At 37.4% G+C, this 17,220-nt stretch overlaps 1 protein-coding gene across 3 annotated transcripts in view; it reads left to right on the top strand.

Moving 5' to 3' along the window:
- Window positions 1-912: 912 nt before the first annotated feature.
- Window positions 913-17,220, top strand: part of NPTN (neuroplastin) — a 66,554-nt gene continuing 50,246 nt past the window's right edge. For 2 of the 3 annotated variants that reach the window (XM_082444223.1, XM_082444222.1), the window contains exon 1: window positions 923-1,196. In XM_082444223.1, the coding sequence (XP_082300349.1) occupies window positions 1,106-1,196 (91 nt within the window). In that variant the 5' untranslated portion in view covers window positions 923-1,105. Of the gene's footprint in view, window positions 1,197-17,220 lie in introns of all 3 variants that reach the window. The other variant, XM_082444224.1, reaches the window with a different exon arrangement.

The raw sequence follows: 17,220 nt of genomic DNA, 5'->3' as shown, positions 1-17,220 counted from the left end.
CACATTGCCAGAGCACTCGGCTGGCTCCTTTCCTATGGGTCGTTTTGCTATTTGAGGCCGTATTTGTCCTCTTCCTCCCGCCTCTGATAAACTAGGCTGTGAACTTCGTGAGAGTGGGGACCACTTTTTCATGCAGGTTTCACATCGGATGTGAAAACCTGGTACACAGTAGGTACTCAATGAATGTTCGCTGCACAAAAATGCTTCTGAAGATTCTTCATGTAAGTTAATACAAGATTACTTCCTTGTAGAATTTAGTGCCTAAATTGTCTAACTAACAATTAGTCTAGTTGAACTTCAGGCCTGAGATTCTAAGTAGCTAAAATAAGGCCAAAATGGGGGAGGGGGAATAGAAGGGCGAGGAAAAGGAGGACGTTCCACGCTGAGGGAGCAGATGTAGAGGCAGTAAAGCACAAGGTAATACCAGGCACGGGGAGTGCATCATTTAGCCTAGAAGGTTAATACACGGGGTTAAAATGGGAGGCTGAAGCCAGATGCCAGTAGAGGGTCTAAGGTCAAAGTCCAGAAGGAAGAAACAGCAGGACTTTGATAGGGAACAATGAGAGGAAGGCTTAAAAGAGTCGGCGTTGCATTAAATTTTGCAGCCAAGAGCTCCAACAACTGAAAGGCAGGATGGGCGGAGAAATGTATTCCCAAAGCTTCCTCTTATGTGCGCTCCCCGCATTCACAGAGGAATAAACAGACCGCAGACTTCTCCGTTCCCCAGGGCCGAGAAGAAGAGCTCCGCCTCTCCCCGTCACGTGGCCAGACGCTCGCCCGGCACGTGACCTATCTCGCGCTAGGCCAATCAGCCTCTGCAGGGGCGGGAACGCGGAGTCCGAGGGGCAGGAGGATCGATTGAGACCGCCTCTTCTCGCGAGCCTTGACGCCGTTGCTCCTCAGCCGCCCACGGCCGGGAGCGAAGGTCTCGCGAGGCTTGGGCGCTGCGGCGGTAGGAGGAGGACGGGGAAGGACGGAGCTGAGCCACGGCTGCCTCCCTCGCTCTCTCCCTCGCGCGCTCGCCCGCCCCCTCCCTCCCTCCCCTCCCTTCCCCGGCCCCGGCTCCGGCCTCGGCCCGTTCGCTGTTCGGTCTTCTGCAGGGAGAATGTCGGGCTCGTCGCTCCCCAGCGCCCTGGCCCTCTCGCTGTTGCTGGTCTCTGGCTCCCTCTTCCCAGGGCCAGGCGCCGCTCAGAACGGTAAGCGGGGCGCCGGGGGCGGGCCGGGCGGGGGCTGAGGGAAGCTGGCGGCCGGAGAGGGCCATTCGGGGTCCGAGGAGGTGGTGGAGCCAGGGGAGGGGGGCCGGCGGTCGGAGTGTGGGGGGCTGCGGGCCCGAGAGGAGCAGATGCCGGTCGGGAGTTCGAAGAGGCGCGGGTGTGAGAACCGGAGGCGCCTATCCGAGAGGTGGGGGCGTCCGATAAGAGCCTGAGGTGTTGTTGACTTAGAGGCTCCACGTCGTGGGGCTTGTCGCTCCGAGTCGGGGAGGGGACCCCGAGGAAGCCGACGTGAGGAGCTGGCGTAGCGGGGGCGGCGAGGAGGGGGCGCAGCGTTTAAAGGCGGCACAAGACAGGCATTTGTGTTTAAGGTGACGGAGAGTGGTGTCAGGCTCCCCAAGAGAACACTGAGGTCCCTGGGGTCGTCCAGGGTTCTACTGGGGCCCCGTAAGACTGGTGATATCCTTAAAAAATAAGAGAGACGTGGGGGGAAGGGAGTACTGAAGAATACTGAACAGAGTACTAGAGCCTTAAGGAGGGGGTAAAGAATCTGGGAGCCTTGGCTGTGGAGGTGGAGGGAAGGTGGGTGGAAAGCCAAGATAGTGGGTTGACTGCAGTAGGGGATCTGGAAAGAGGAGCAGCGGTGGCTCTAAACGAGATGGGGGAAGAGAACTGGGTTTACTAAGGAGGGTGGAGTGTTGGGCATTCCAGGGTAGTGATTGGGAGAGCAAAAAGGAGTTTCTAAATAAGGAGAGGAGAAAGGAGCAGAGGATGGGGAGAAAAGGTTGAAACTGAGGTAGGGGGGAATTATTTATTATAGAAATAAGGGTTTCTGGCTATAGAGATGGGGGTGGGGGAAGACAGAAAATAAGGGAAGGGAGTAAAATGCAGGAAGCCGGGGGAGTAATGTTGGTTTGCAGTGTGGAGGATATATTAGGGAAGGGAGGAGCTGAGTTTTGGCAAGTGCTGTTTGATATTGGTTGGGGCCTTTGGGAAGGCAGGGACACGCAGCTGAAACTGCAGTGGTGGGATTGAGAGCAGTCACTGGAGAGAGAGAGAGATGGAGGAAGTAGGTTTTTAAGATCGAAAAGTTTCAAGACAGAAGAGACATTATTTATGAGGAACATAAAAGTAGTCCCTGGGATGTGTGCAGGGTACAGTGGAAAGGAGAGAATTGGGTTTTGAACTGAAGCTCTTTAGAGAAGATGGAGAAATGGTGGGGAAGCATGGTGAGGGGGTATCTAGACAAAAAAAAGATTCCGATTGTTAAAGGTATGTGTTACAATTCAGCTGCTGAATTGATCTTTCAGAGATGAGATGAGAAGTATTGTGAACCCGTTTCTGCTCTTGTGGAAACAACCTTTAAGAGGTTTAAAAAATATTTTTATAGGAAAAAATTTATGAGGGTGAACTCATACATGACTGTACTGAAGAGTGAACTATAAATTCTTTTGTTAATTCTTCGGTGTTTCTTTGTTGTTATGCTAGAACAATTTAAAATTACTCTTGCAATAGCTGAAATTAAAATGACTTTCATTAAAAAAAAAAAAGAGCGAATGGAGTTAAGCATTCTAAGGAGAATCTAGGCTTAAAATGCTGAAGATTACAGTGAAAATATATCAGTAAAGATCGAAAAAGCATCAGTTAAATGTAAGTGTTTGTCATACCAAATTGTATAAATAAAATCTTATGTATGCTTCATGGCCTTGAATTATCACTGCAGGGGTCAGGAAGGAAACATTTTTCTGTCTCTAGCATTGAATATACGAAGCATATTGGGTATTTTCCCTATTTTCCTCCCAAGCATGAGGCCACTAAGGAAGGCAAGGTAGAGTTATTTTGATTTGTCTTACCAGTTTTTAGTCTGTGTTAACAATATGACTTAAGCCTAATACTAGTTTCAGCTATTCAATTTGTGTAAAAAGCAAGGTTTCATTTGGCACAGTAGGTGAGAGATTTTTGATCTTAACATGTTTAATCTCTGTGCTGGCATAGCTTCTTCAAAAATTTATAATACGGTGAAATTGTAGTTTCTTAGCAACTAAAACAAGGTTTTTGGATGGGCCTACAAAGACTCATCTGGCTATTCTCAGTGATATGTGTTCTAAATACAGCATAGTGCAGCCTTTTCCTTGAAATGAGCTTGAATTCAGTCACATGACATGACTGGTGAGGTGAAGCTGAGCTTGTAATTGACCCAAATGAATGTAAATTTAATTCAAGGAAGAAATGGCTATTTTTTTGAGTTTGAGTCCATGTAGGTAAGGATGCCATTTTATAGCTTTTTATAGCATGTCTGTAAGATTAAAGCTTTCAATTGGTAATAGCTCTACAATCGTCTGACCTCATGTCATGGAGTTTGTATTTTCTTATAGTGTTTTTCAGAAATGGATACTATGCTCTGGATGATCTTGAAAAGTTGGATTATCTATTTAAAATGATGACTTTTTAAAAAACGTCCCCAAACCGAAGTATTTCTGGATTGAGTATGTGGTAGTTTAGACTGAGTATAGATGTTTTTCGTTATTCCTAAAATGAAGAATTTGGACTAGGTGACTCAAGGTCTCTTCTAGCTGTGACCCATTACCATAGAGATTCAGGATTTTTCATTCAGATAGAATTTGTTTCCCATCCAAATAGACTTGTAGGACCATAGTTTCAAGTAAAATCCTATTTAACGTGTCATTTTAAAGGAAGAAACCTGTCCTAAAATATAACCTTCCTGGTAAGACTTTGAAAGCTTTTGACTGAAATTAAAATTGAATAAGTGTAAACTAGACAGTATTATATGATGATCAAGAGCACAGACTTTGGATCCTGATAGACCTGGGTTTGAGTCCCATCTCTTGGTAGCTGAATGACCTTGAGTAAGATGCTTAATACTTCCAAGTCTCAGTTTTATCATCTGTAAAATGGGGTTTATAATAATGCCAATCCCCTAGGGATGATGTGAGAATTAAATGAGACAATGACCATAAAGCACTTAGGTTTCTGCCTGGCATATAGTGAGTCTGAGTAGGGAGTAAATTTTCACTATATGTAACACTTGTTACTATATGTAACATATGTTACTATATGTAACATATGGTACATTACTATATGTAGCATAACAATACTATATGTACTAAATGTTTACTATAGTGAGTAAATGTTATCTATTGCTATTATTATCCTTTAAAAATACCATTATTAATTATTTTTCTTCATGTATATATCAAGCATTTAATCGTTAATGCTGCTCACTGTCATCTTGAAAAAAGTTAAGTAGGCCATTTGAAGGCCCCAGATTTGTGCTTTTTGCTCATGTAACCTTTTTATAAAAGTGACCAGCTGTGCTGCCTCTGCAATTGTAGATTCTGGTGAGGAAGTTCATACTTCCATTTCATTGTCTGGGAGATTTCATGGTTTTCTTTCTCTTTCAGTGAACTAAATATCTTTTCATGGCTAGGTAGCACCTTTTCATAGCATCTCATTGTTGTGATTAAGAGAAATAGAATGTAGTGCCTGGCACACAGTGAAGTGTTGGAGATGTTAACTGATGAATGAATGTGGAGTGTAAAAATATAATATATTCATACTGAAAATATAAAAATAGACAACACTGTTTAGGGGGAGAAGATGAGTCGAATAATCTAAAATGAGTTTATTAATGATCTAAATTTTAAGAAACCATTTTGCTTGGGTGATACTAGATAGTTGTGAACATTGTGCTTTGTAACAGTGCCAATATTTGCATTAGATGATTCATGAATCTTTTTCTTTTCTGTCAAGTGCTGTTTGCTTCAGTGGTTTGGCAGTTTCTCTCCCTGAGTATGTTTTTAGACGTTTGCTATTGATAGTGCATCTCTACTTTGGGTGAACTAAAATGAGCAGTGGAAGACGTGTTATCTATAGCAACTGTGGCACAAATGACATGCCAAATATCAGGCAGCAAATCTTAACATAATTAGTCAAAATAAGATTTTAAATGACCAGAAGAAACTATTTGCCTTGGAATTTATTAATATTTCCTAAGGAGATCATAAGCCTCCAGACTCTCAGGCAACTGACAACCGTGTCACTACTGATGTAATGAAGCACCCAGGCATGAGAAATTGGTCAGGGGACCAGGGTGGTAAGGCCATGTTACAACATCAGGATCTGTTCCTGGGCTCTAGTCTTTGTTTTTCAAGATTTCTGGATCCAAATTAGAAAAAGAGGCAGGTAGGTTTTTGTGTTGTCAGACGTAACAGAGCTTAACGTGTTAGTATACCAAGGTTTAAAACAATAAAAGGCAATAAAAGCCTTTATATGTAAATGTACCCTACAGTCCAAAGATTTACCATAAATTAAAGTTGAAGTTCATTACAGGTCTGACTTTGTGTGAGTTATACAGATTCTCATAAAAAATTAGACTGTTTTGTCTTGAAGGAATCCCTTGATTTTTCTCATTAATAGAGTTTTGATGTGAAATATTTTCTCCTCCTGTGGAGTATACCTTTAGACATTAATAAAAGACAAAATGTAATTGTACTGTCTTTATTTTTATTTTTTTAATAAAAGTAAATATTTAACTGGGCCTGCAGAGATGATCAGATATGACTAGAAAAGTGCTCTGTCAGTTTGGACATTGTTTTTCATTTATTTAGTTTGAGCGACTTTTTCAAAGTAAGATGTTTTTTCATATTTAGAATCTGAAATTTTGCTGGGTCTATGTAAAGGTGTTTTTTCAAGACAATTTGGGAAGGAGATAAGGTGTTAATATCTATACAAATGAAGCATGTAGGAAAATAATGAATGAGACTCTTGTGGATATCACACAGGAGATGTTCAATAAAAGCTTGAATAAAATTATGCAAAGAAATTTTGGAAGAAGTGAATTGTGTGAAAAAATTTCTGAGGCATTCTATTCAGTTTGTTTACAGTGAGCACAGTCTGGACAGGGTCAGAAGTAGAGAATGAAGTTCTAAGAGAAAAGACAGAAGAAAGGCTATAGTAATAGTACAAGGAGAAAAACAGGAGGCAAGAATGAGGAATGAATCTTCCTTTGACAAGCATCTGGAAAAATAGAATCTGTTAGAAAGAATAAATAGACCAGGGTCCTCTAAAGTAAATCCGAACATCAAAATTAAAATATGTAATGATGCAAAATCACCGCCTGTGAACAGTTGGCCTTGCTTTCAGTATTCCTCTTTAAACAAAACACTGTCATTTTACATGAATTTTTGTAAATGCCATTGATGATATGGAGCTTAATTTTAAGCACCTTAGATAATGCATTTTTAAATTGTGAGGTTCTTGTGGATTTTTTTCCCCCGGAATTCCTAATTTTAGTTGGTAAGGATTAGCGTTGTGAAAGCAGGAAACTTCTCCAGTAAAACTAGTTGAATATAAACTGTTGCATTTTATAGGCTTATATATATAGAAGTAAACTTCTCACTGAATTTAAAGTAAAATATTGTACTGATGCTATGTAAAAACATTATTCCAAAAGGTATTGATGTTTACATTAAAAAATTGAATACACAAGTAAATTGTATGTTTTTCAGGTTTATTCAAGAGTCAGGATTTGTACAATTCCAGTTTACTATGTTGTCTAAAATTGAAAGTAGGCCTAATTTTTTTGTTGTTGTTGCTTGCTTTTGTGTATGTGCAAAAATAGACATTTATTAATCAAACTTAATTAACTTGAGGTTACTTTTTCGTTATCGTTGAGAACTTTTAATTGGTCTGTGTGGAAACGGGAGTTTACTGGTTACTTAAAGAATTCCCCTAGGTATCTACATTTATTTGCATACAGTAAGTTAGTGGTAGATTTATTTGATGTTCCTCACACATCTACTGTTTTTTTTGTTTCTTGTTTTCGTTGTGTTTCAAATTTAAAAAACCTAGTCTTATCTCTTCATTAAAGCTGTGGCCAGCTTTGATGGAAACATATTGTGTTAAGTTCCTTGTACTAAAAAGTACTGAATGGTATTCTTGTGCATTTCTGGAAACAATTATAGAATGTTTTAAGACTAACCTTCTTTCTAAATAATCTTATTTACTGGAACCTTATGGTATATGCTTTATGGTTTTTTCCAGAAGTATGTCAATTTGGATATGCTTTGCTTCCCTTTGCTTTGTCTTGATTTATATCATTGTTACACCTAAGTATTGCTTCAAATTGACTAGACAGTGAAATATAATGAGATGATTTGAGATCACTCGGAAGTTGTCAGGATTCGATATATTATGTAAGGCTCTATTATTAGAAAACATAAAGTTCCAAATTGCACCCATAGTTTTAATACTATCCAAATGTATACTCACATTCTAAAAGTGATTAAATATAAAATACAAGACAAAACGTCAAGTCCTTTCTGACAGAATACTGACAAGGCAAAATGTTCCATATGCAGTAAGATACATTTAAAAAAAAGAGAGTGTGCTTGCATATATAAATTATGTCATCTATTCTTCTTTTCTTCCTGATGATAGTATTTGTAAACCACTAGACTACATGATGTGTAAATTCCCTTCCAGTTCTAAAATTACACAGTGCTATGGACCTTACAGTTTAGGTACTGCTTCTAATGGTTAAAAGGCCTAGAGAGAGAATACTTTGTTTTAATAAATTTTTCGAAACTAACTTTTTGGAATTAAGGAAAATTGACTTTGAGGGCATGCACTGTTTTGAAATCCAACTGCCTGTAAACCTACTTCACACAACACTTGTAGTTCATGTTTCAAAGAAGGCAGAATGGTGTCTGTTATAGAGATCGCATTTTAAACTTGCTAGGAAAATTGCCAGTGTGAATTAAACAATTAAGGGATGAAAATCACTGCCAGGTAGGTAGATACTTTGTGTTCTCTTTGTTGGTTGAAAAGTAGTTGACTGTTGAAGAGGTAGTGAAGCACACTTAACTAATTGTATTTTTATGTTATCCTTTGAGGAGTTTTGCTTTCTGTTTATGAATTAATTTCTCCTGTCCCTATGCATTTGTTAAAGACCTTTAAACCTGTCCATTATAGTTGAACAGGGCAACCCACATGTTACCTGAATTAAATCTGAGCAAGTTTGTAGATTGATATTCCTTAGAAACAGAGTGTCAAAGTCTCAGTTTATAAATTTATTTGTTATACTACCTTATTGGGTAGGTCCATTTCCTATTTTTTCTTTTTTACATTTTGTTAGAATTTCAAACATTAGAAAGTAGAATGAATAATGTAAAAACTCCCATATAATCATGTAGTGTCAACAGTTATTAGGCACATCCTTGCTGCTTATTAATTTAAAAATAACCTGAAAAATTAACATTACAAACTAAAATTTTCTAGGTGCTGAAGTGTAGTTAGGGATTAACTTACATTAGTAAAATAGAAATAATTTGGTTCATATGTAATTATGTTGTAATGACTTTAAAAATATAAAAGCCCTTTAGCAAAAGGCTTTCAAACTTTTGTCTTGACCCAGATAAAGAAATAGACTTTATTTGTGACTAAGTATATGCAGAAATATGTAACGTTTTGTGAAATAATACCTTTCCTTACTCTAATGTATTTGAAGGAAACCATTGTGACCTTCTAAATTGATTTCGTAATTCATTAACAGGCTATGAGACTCATGTTTGAAAAACAGAGCATTTTCAAGTATGGAGTAGTTTTGTTTTATTTTTATATACTATGTAGTCTGAAGCAATATGATGGTTTTTGTAAACATAAGGACTTGAACGAGGCATTTATCAGTAATATCAACATGTACTGTTATTAGTCATCATTAGTAAAGAAAATATAGCATTGTTTAATTAATATGTTACCCATTACTTATACAATATTGATTCCCCCTCTCCATTTGAATTTCAGAAAAAGGGAAAGCTACAATAATTTGAATATCATAATCAAAGCACAAGTTTCCCAGTATGTTTAGTTGTCCTTTCTTTTAAATTAGCGCTTATAGTCATTATTCCCTAGCCCTACCTTTGAGTTATTGCTTGAGTACAGGACTGGGAGCACTACAATTTATTTTGAGCTGAATGCTTACTCTGATGCTGTGTCTGAGGCACATTTCTGGTGAGTACAGAATGACTTGAACACTGGCCAAGGGAAGAGACAGAAAGCAGAACCATCACTGAAGAGTCATTTGCCTTTCCTGTTTAAGATCCTAGAGTAGCAAGTTTATTTTCTTATTTTTAGACATTGCTTCTTGAAGGAAAAAAAGGCAAGATGTCCTGTACTGTGTTGGCAACTATCTGTGAAATAATTTTCAATCCATAGATTGAATGAATATGTTAAATTTAATTTAAGATTTTTTGATTATACAAGTTTAACAGGTTGGAAACCATTGTGGAGCACCTGGAAAAAATAGCTAAGCAGCTCCAGCATGGAAATTAATATCGTTTATGCTGAATCTCAAATAATTCATCAAGGAAGATGAAATAAATGGCCTTAATGCAAACCAGGAAGCTGGAAAAGAGCAAGTGTAAAGAGGTTTCAGATAACTTGCAGTGAACTGTCATTGAATTACCCTTAGACAAAGAAGATAGTGATCACATATCAAAATTATGGTTTCCATTTTCTTACTAGGATTGAACTCGAAATAATTACTAATACTTTCCAACCACATTTAGGAAAAGATGCAGATAGTTCTACATTGATGGTAGCATGAGACTTAGGAGAAAAGCCTGAAGGAGCTAAAATTAGGAAAAGGGAGCACTAGGGGGATGTGATTATCTATTAATACCTTCAAGGTAGCAGTGTAAATGAAGTAAGGGAATTAGGCAGTCTCCAAAGATGGATGGGCTGTATCAAAGAGCAGTGGCCTAGACCACTGGGAAGAAAAGCATAGGTTTAGTATTAAAAAGGTGATTTAAATGAAACTAGCAGAAGAATAGAGTTATTTGCAGTCACTCATAGTTAGAGCCATTGTAAGTAGGGCAAAGAGCTGGTTGACAGGGACCTCATAAAACAAGAGAGTATCTCTTTCTGTTATATCTGTTACTTGTTTAGGAGCTCAAGAGGAGAAAAAAACCTTTATGGGAATGAATAGGAAATGAGATGGGCTTTCCAGAAGTTTTTTTTTTTTTGGCTACGCCACTCAGCTTGCGGGATCTTAGTTCCCTGGCCAGGGATTGAACCCAGGCCTTCAGCAGTGAAAGTGCAGAGTCCTAACCACTGGACTGCCAGGGAATTCCTGTTCCAGAAGTTTTTAAGGATCAGAAATTAGTTTGTTTCTAACTCTAAATTTCTATGATTATGAATTCAAGAAAAATGGTAGATTAACTTTGGAATCCATTAAAGTAGCTTTTAAGACCTGCCTGTAATACTTTAAACAGGATTCTGTTTATTGTAAACTTCATAAGCAACTTTTTTGTTTAGTTATCAAAAATCTACACTGAAATTTTTCCAATCTCTGTTTCACACACGGAAGCATAAGCTTTGTAAGAGTTCATTCACTAGGCTGGATGGAACCTAGTAAAAGTTTAACCTTTGGCTCTTAGAAATTAGACTTTTCTTTTGTGTGGTAAATTTTAGCTATTAAGAAAGGCTTATCATCAGGAAATGAGCACTTCCAGACTAACTCTTAAGGCTTCTCAGTCAAAATACTGCTGTGACAGAAGCCCCAGCCTGTTTTATGAGTGGAGCTGGTGCTGCAATACTTTGGTAGAGATGGGAGCTCACTTTAATTAGCTCGAAGACTGTAGGGTTGCTAGGTAAAATCAGGACACCCAGTTATATTTGAATTTCAGATAAACAACGAAGAATTTTTATTTCGTACATCTGGTGATCCTAGAAGACTGTCTTTTTTGCTGTTTTGACCTTCCATTTAGAACTTAACAAAGAGTCTTGTAATTTGGTGAGTTTTTGTGTATTAAAAGAAACCTTTAAAAAGTAGATTTAATATGAGCAAAATCATGTTATATTGCAAATTTTGTATGAGTAAGTGTAGTTTAGGGTAGTATTATTTTATTCTGGTTACATCACATTTCTATATGCTTTTTTTTTTTCAATTCTGCTACCTTACCTTTGACAGAGTAAGTTTTTCATTTATTCTCTAAAAATTAAAGCTATTTTCAAGAAGGGTGTGAGGAGAGGGCGTCAGGCTGTTTTTTTTTTTTTTTTTTTTTTTTTAGCAATTCCCCTTTTCTCTCCTTACCTAAAATATTTTAAAATTTAGGGCACTATTGCCTGAGGGTATATGATAGAGATGTTTCTGGGGCTATTGGTTCAAGGATTGTCCTTTTTCAGTTTTTGCTTAGGGGCTTGGAACATATTTGTATTCTTGTCTTGAAAGAAGAAAAGGAATGAACGAAGATGTGACTGACCACACCCTTTTCTTCCTAGTGGGTTCAGAATAATTTTAACTTGCTTAATTATAACCACCCGATTTAGAGAGTCAGGGAAAGTGAATGAGGGATGTAATTTCTTTATTGTTAAATTTCAGTACTAAGAAAAAATCATGGTTTCATGAGATTTATTGTAAGGTCTTTGATCAGAGGTACGTCATTGTGTCAGTCATTCAGTATAAGAGATCTACCTTCTTTTGGTGTGGACTGGGGTGAGGTGGCTATAAAAATAATAAGAAATGAACAGTGTAATAGGCTCCAGGGTGAATGATATTAAGTAACATAAAGCATAATCATAACTATACTTAAACATATTTATTTGAAATATATTTAAGGCAGTTTTAAGAAGTATTAAAAATAACTCATGGTTTTTATGAAACTAGAAAATTAGTATAGTTTAAATTTGATGCCTAAACTGAGTTGGAGACAATAGTACTGGATAAGTAAATTGATACAGTCTGTTACCCTTGTAAATGTAAAATGTAAATAAAAACTATGTTCAAAAGGTCGTTTTGTGGGGCAATGTAGTTGCATGGAAAGAGCGCTGGATTTGGCAGTAGCCTTGAATTCTGTTTCTATTTCAGTTCCTATGGTTTTTATTTTTTAAATTAGTATAATACTTAATCTGTAGGGTTTTTATGAGATTAGATGATAATGTATGGAAAGTGCTTTATAAACTGCTTTACTGTAGAGTGGCATGTATGTATAACTTTGAATTAAAGGGCCTGGTACTTATAAAGTGTTTACTTTTAATAGGTTAACTACAACTCTTGTAGTTCATAGGAAAGTGAAGAGGAAAATAAAGTTCTAGTGAAAAGGGCCAGATTATTTCAGGGTTGGTTTTATGACTATATCATATCATAACATGTGCATTTTAGATGGTTGTTACCAGACTAGCCTTTTCACTGAATTATCTCCCTCTACTAGGGAAGGTCAATATTGAATTTTTTATAATCTTTGTTACGTACCTCCCAGTACTGTTCTCAAGTTAAACCTAGTTACAGGGGCACCGTGTTACCCTTCATCCTCCTTCTCTCCCTCTCCCAGGTGTGTGACAGAAAGCAATGTCAGGTATCTTTCTTGTACCCTCTCTTTATAACACATTTTTGTAACTCGCTTTTGCTATCCTGAAGTGAAATTCATAGGTGTTTTAACATACATACACATTATTAAGAAAATATATATAATCCCTTGAATGTAATATAAAGGAGAAAATAACTTGGTAAAATATTTATTCAGTAGTTCAGTCTAAATGCTCAGGCATGAGCACAGGAAGACAATGAAGTAGTCTGCTGTTTTTGTCCATATGTAGAAAAACCAGGAATGTGACAGCTACGAGTGCAGACTTAGTTGTGCTGTAATAGTGACTCAGATATCACAGGTGGCATTGCTGTTGATAATGTGATTTTCTGAAAAGGTGAACAACTCTTGGTAAAGTTCCAAATGAAGCAAAAGAACAATCTATCCTCACTTTACATAGTAACTGCATTCCTGGAAAGTTGAATGATGATTAAAACCATGCAAGAATACTTTGTGGTGTATTTAAAACAGAGTTAGGTTCTAGGCTCAGACCAAGTTTTCATCTTGAATGTCATTTGAAAGTTGTGTAGGAAGAGGGACAATTCTTTGTTGTGCAAGACTTTTCCTACTTTGTGGGATACTGAAGAACCCTGGTCCCAGCCCACTAAAGGCTGGTAATGCTATCCCAATCATTGTGTTAACCAAAAATATACCCACAAATTTTCAGAATGCTCCATAAAAGTCAGAGCAGCCCCTGTTGAGAATATCTCCATTTTGTGTCTGCACTTGTAAGTATCCTCTGATAAAGGATTACAGCACCTAGTTCCCGGGACAACCCCTGGTCAAAGCCACACCTCTTTTAGGAATGGACAGGCAAGGAGAGCAGCTGTTCACTTGTTTTTATTCTTTTTGTTGACATGCATTAAAGCAGGGATTGCAAACTAGTTTACCATAGGAGCTAGGCAAGTACCATTTGCTAAAGTGGAGAATATAACGCGTGCTTTGACTGAAAACACTGAAAGCTGGGCTTTTAAAAATACTGTGCTGGTCAAATAAAACTGTCAGTGGGCCCGCATTTTGTGTGCTCTTCACCAAAGAATTATGATATGGATTTTGAAGCCTAAGAGATTGGATTGGAGTCTTGATTTTTGCCAAGCCTCTTACTCTGTTTCCTCATCTGTTTATTTGGAATAATACACACCTTCACAGGTTAGAATGAGATTGCATGCGTAAATGAACTAGCATGATAGCTGACACAAGATGCATGTTTGATAAGATTTTCTCTCTGCCACTAATATCCTTTCAGTTATCTTGGTTTACTTTTTAATCTGTTTGAAAGCTAGCTATGCCTTATAGTGAAATGGTTATGAAATTTGGAATCTCTAATATGGGGGATATTAGTTGCTTCTTAATTTTAACAGAAACAAGGAAGTAATTAAAATGAAATTTTTAGGTTAACGCACAACCTACCTACCACTTAAGGTATTTGGAGCCTGATCATTTTAAGCTATTTGGAGCCTGACGCTTGTAACACTAAATGTACGGATTCCAAACTATTTCAGAAGAATAGCCTCCTTAGTCTTTGAGGTTAGCTTTCAGTCTTAGCAGAGCAGTGATCTTTATTTAGCATATTTATTTATTTTTGAAGTAATGTTGGAGCAGATAATTTTGCTAGTACTGCAGTACTTTATCGCATCTTCAAAATTAGATTATGCTATAGAAGTGACTTTTTTTTTTAATTAATTTATTTATTTTTGGCTGTTTTGGGTCTTCGTTTCTGTGCTAGGGCTTTCTCTAGTTGCGGTGAGCGGGGGCCGCTCTTCATCGCGGTGCGCGGGCCTCTCACTATTGCGGCCTCTCTTGTTGCGGAGCACAGGCTCAGTAGTTGTGGCTCACGGGCCTAGTTGCTCCGCGGCATGTGGGATCTTCCCAGACCAGGGCTCGAACCCATGTCCCCTGCATTGGCAGGCAGACTCTCAACCACTGCGCCACCAGGGAAGCCCGGAAGTGACATATTTTTATAGTTGTTACTTGAGTTAGAAATTTAGCAACATGATTTTTACTAGGAAACTCTGGTGTATGATTTTCTTTCAATTGCCCAGTGAATGTTTTGAAAGCTTTACGTTTTCTTGGTTCGTGTAAAATGCTTTAGAGGCATATACATCTTGTTGTACATCTTGTTTTCGTACTTTAGCAGCAGAAACTGTTTTCTTAACTTTCATTTTTCTTTATTAATTAGCAAAATTGATCTAAATGGTTAAAGCAATACCTGTGCTTTATTTCTTTGTTCCTATTCTCAGATTCTGTTGTTCATCTTTGTTTTCCTCCACAATATGATTTTGAGCCCTGTGTTTTGGTGATATGTATATATTATTTTTGTAAGGTCTAACCCCCCATCCCCAGTTTCTCCTATCTCAACTTTAGTGTCTTCTTACCCATATTTACTTGGTCCTATCCTTTCTGGTATCTTCAGTTGTTTCTAGATAAACATTTGGCACTTTTAAATTCTTTGTCCTGTTTTATTTGAATCCTTTTGAGGGGCAGAGAGGTAGCAAATTCTATTATACTTCTAATAGACAAAATTTAGCTTAATTGACTGATATTTTTGAGCTCGTGTGTTTGCATATTATGACTTCTGGGTATTTTTGCTTTTCCTAGTAGCTGTTTAATGGTTTTTTTTATATGGAGATTTTTCTAACGTGCTTTTTAAATATTTTAATCCCCACAGGGTCATAATGTCCATATTTCTCAGAAGCAGCTTAGCTAGCCTTCGAGGCCTAGTTACAAAGGAAGTTAATTCCTGAAGGAACTGAGGACATCAAGGCAGAAAGAATTCCAGGCAGGCAGCTAGTAATGAATATTGATTGTGAACTGTGAGGTACTTGGTGTGGGCTGGTAAATTTTAGTGCTTTAGATGTAACCCTGCAAGGCTACCTCTTACTGTGGAGTGCACATGAAACATTCTGAAATGTATGCCCATGGAGGATATAATTTGCTAATCCGTGGCAGGTAGACATTAAAATTCACTTATGGGGTGGGGGTAGTGTTAGGGGTAATCAGATTTTACAGCTGTAGGATGAAAGGGCAAACTTTGATAAGCATTAAAGAAAAAAAAAACCCCATTAGAGTATACAGAGTAGTAGTTATTAACTCTAGGAACAGCATTAAGCTATAGTGAAAACTGCTCAGAAATAGCCAGAAGTACGAGCTTGTTGGCATTTGTATTTCAGTAAAAGGTATGTATATTTTACCAGCTATTTAAAGTCAGAATGGGAAAGAATTTGAGTGGAATGTGTTTTTAGTAGTGTCTGAAGAGTGTCACCTTACCATTCTGCAACACTATCCATTTGTCACTGAAAAAGCTCAAGAATTGTATTGAGTCTTAAACTCTCAAAATACACCATTGGAAAAACTTGACAGGCCCAGTAGTACCAGGTGAGCCTGAGGTAACCAGATATATAAACTTGTCAGCTATCTCTGCCTAGAATTTAATGAAGTTTTCATCAGGTTGAACTTTCAAAGAATAAATATAGCTAACTACAGGAGGCAGTATTAGCAGGCAGAGGGGATGACTCTTCCTACCTTGGATAGTGATTAAACAACATTTTGACATGGAATTATTTAATTTAAAATTTTGAAAAAGAAGGAAAGTTACTGGATTTTAAAAAATTAGGAAAGGACTTGCTTAACATGATAATTTCAAATTATACTTAGGTGTTTTAAGTAAAATATTAAAGTTCCCCCTTTTACCCCTCAATTCCCACTCCTCAGAATAAGCACTGTCAGTAGTCTGTTGTGTATCTTTTCAAAGCTTGTTCTTTGTAGACATGTCATTTACAGGCTGTAATGCTCTAGTAGTATTAATTATGTTATAATTCATCGTGGTATTTATAGCCTTCATTTTTTGAGTATAGTAATTGGAGTGACAGATATTTTCATTTATATAAGTGTATGGAGCCTCTAGGATTCATCTGTTGTTACTGTCACTGAAGGGAATTATGTTGATGACTGAATTCTTGATATAGAAATTGGCACACTGAGAGGACCTTTCTCATTCCAAACAGGGAAAAGCTTCATTAAATGGAAAAAGAACAATATATTGCTGTATTTTTATCCTCAGTCATATTTTTTTGGTGGAAATCTTAAATGTTTATACATTTACTATTTAGCCATGTAAATAATCCTGGGACCACTCCACTAATTTTTAATGGAAGCATTCTGTATACAATTTTGCTATCCCTTTTCAAGAGAAGCAGCAATAATTTTTGCTGGTGTTTGGGGCAGTAGGTAAGTAATATAACCTGATCCTCCACCTCATTGTGGAGGTGGAGGTACTACCTGATTGTGGAGTTATGAGATAATGAAGACCTGAAACAAGATAAGAGTACAAATGAGAAGTAATTATAAAAGAAGAGAGTAGATTTAGATTGTTGACTGAATATTGGGATTTCCTGAGGAATTGAGGAAGGAACAGATTTTAGTAGACGGAACATTAATGAACAGCAATCAGGAATTTTGGATTCTGGTGAGGGTTCGAAACTACATTACAGCCTCTTTGGACCATGGTATATCTAAGTGTTAGATTGGGGCAAGAATTAGATTTAGGAACTTTCAACCTATAGCAGTAGAAAGTTTTTTCTTTTTATTTAAAAAATAAGTCAAATCTTAATTTGTTAATTAGATAA

Source organism: Balaenoptera physalus (genome assembly GCF_965194825.1).
Source record: "Balaenoptera physalus genome assembly, chromosome: 2".
Taxonomy (NCBI): Eukaryota; Metazoa; Chordata; class Mammalia; order Artiodactyla; family Balaenopteridae; genus Balaenoptera; species Balaenoptera physalus.
Note: the sequence above shows the minus strand (reverse complement) of the source record. Positions and strands in the feature narration are given on the sequence as shown.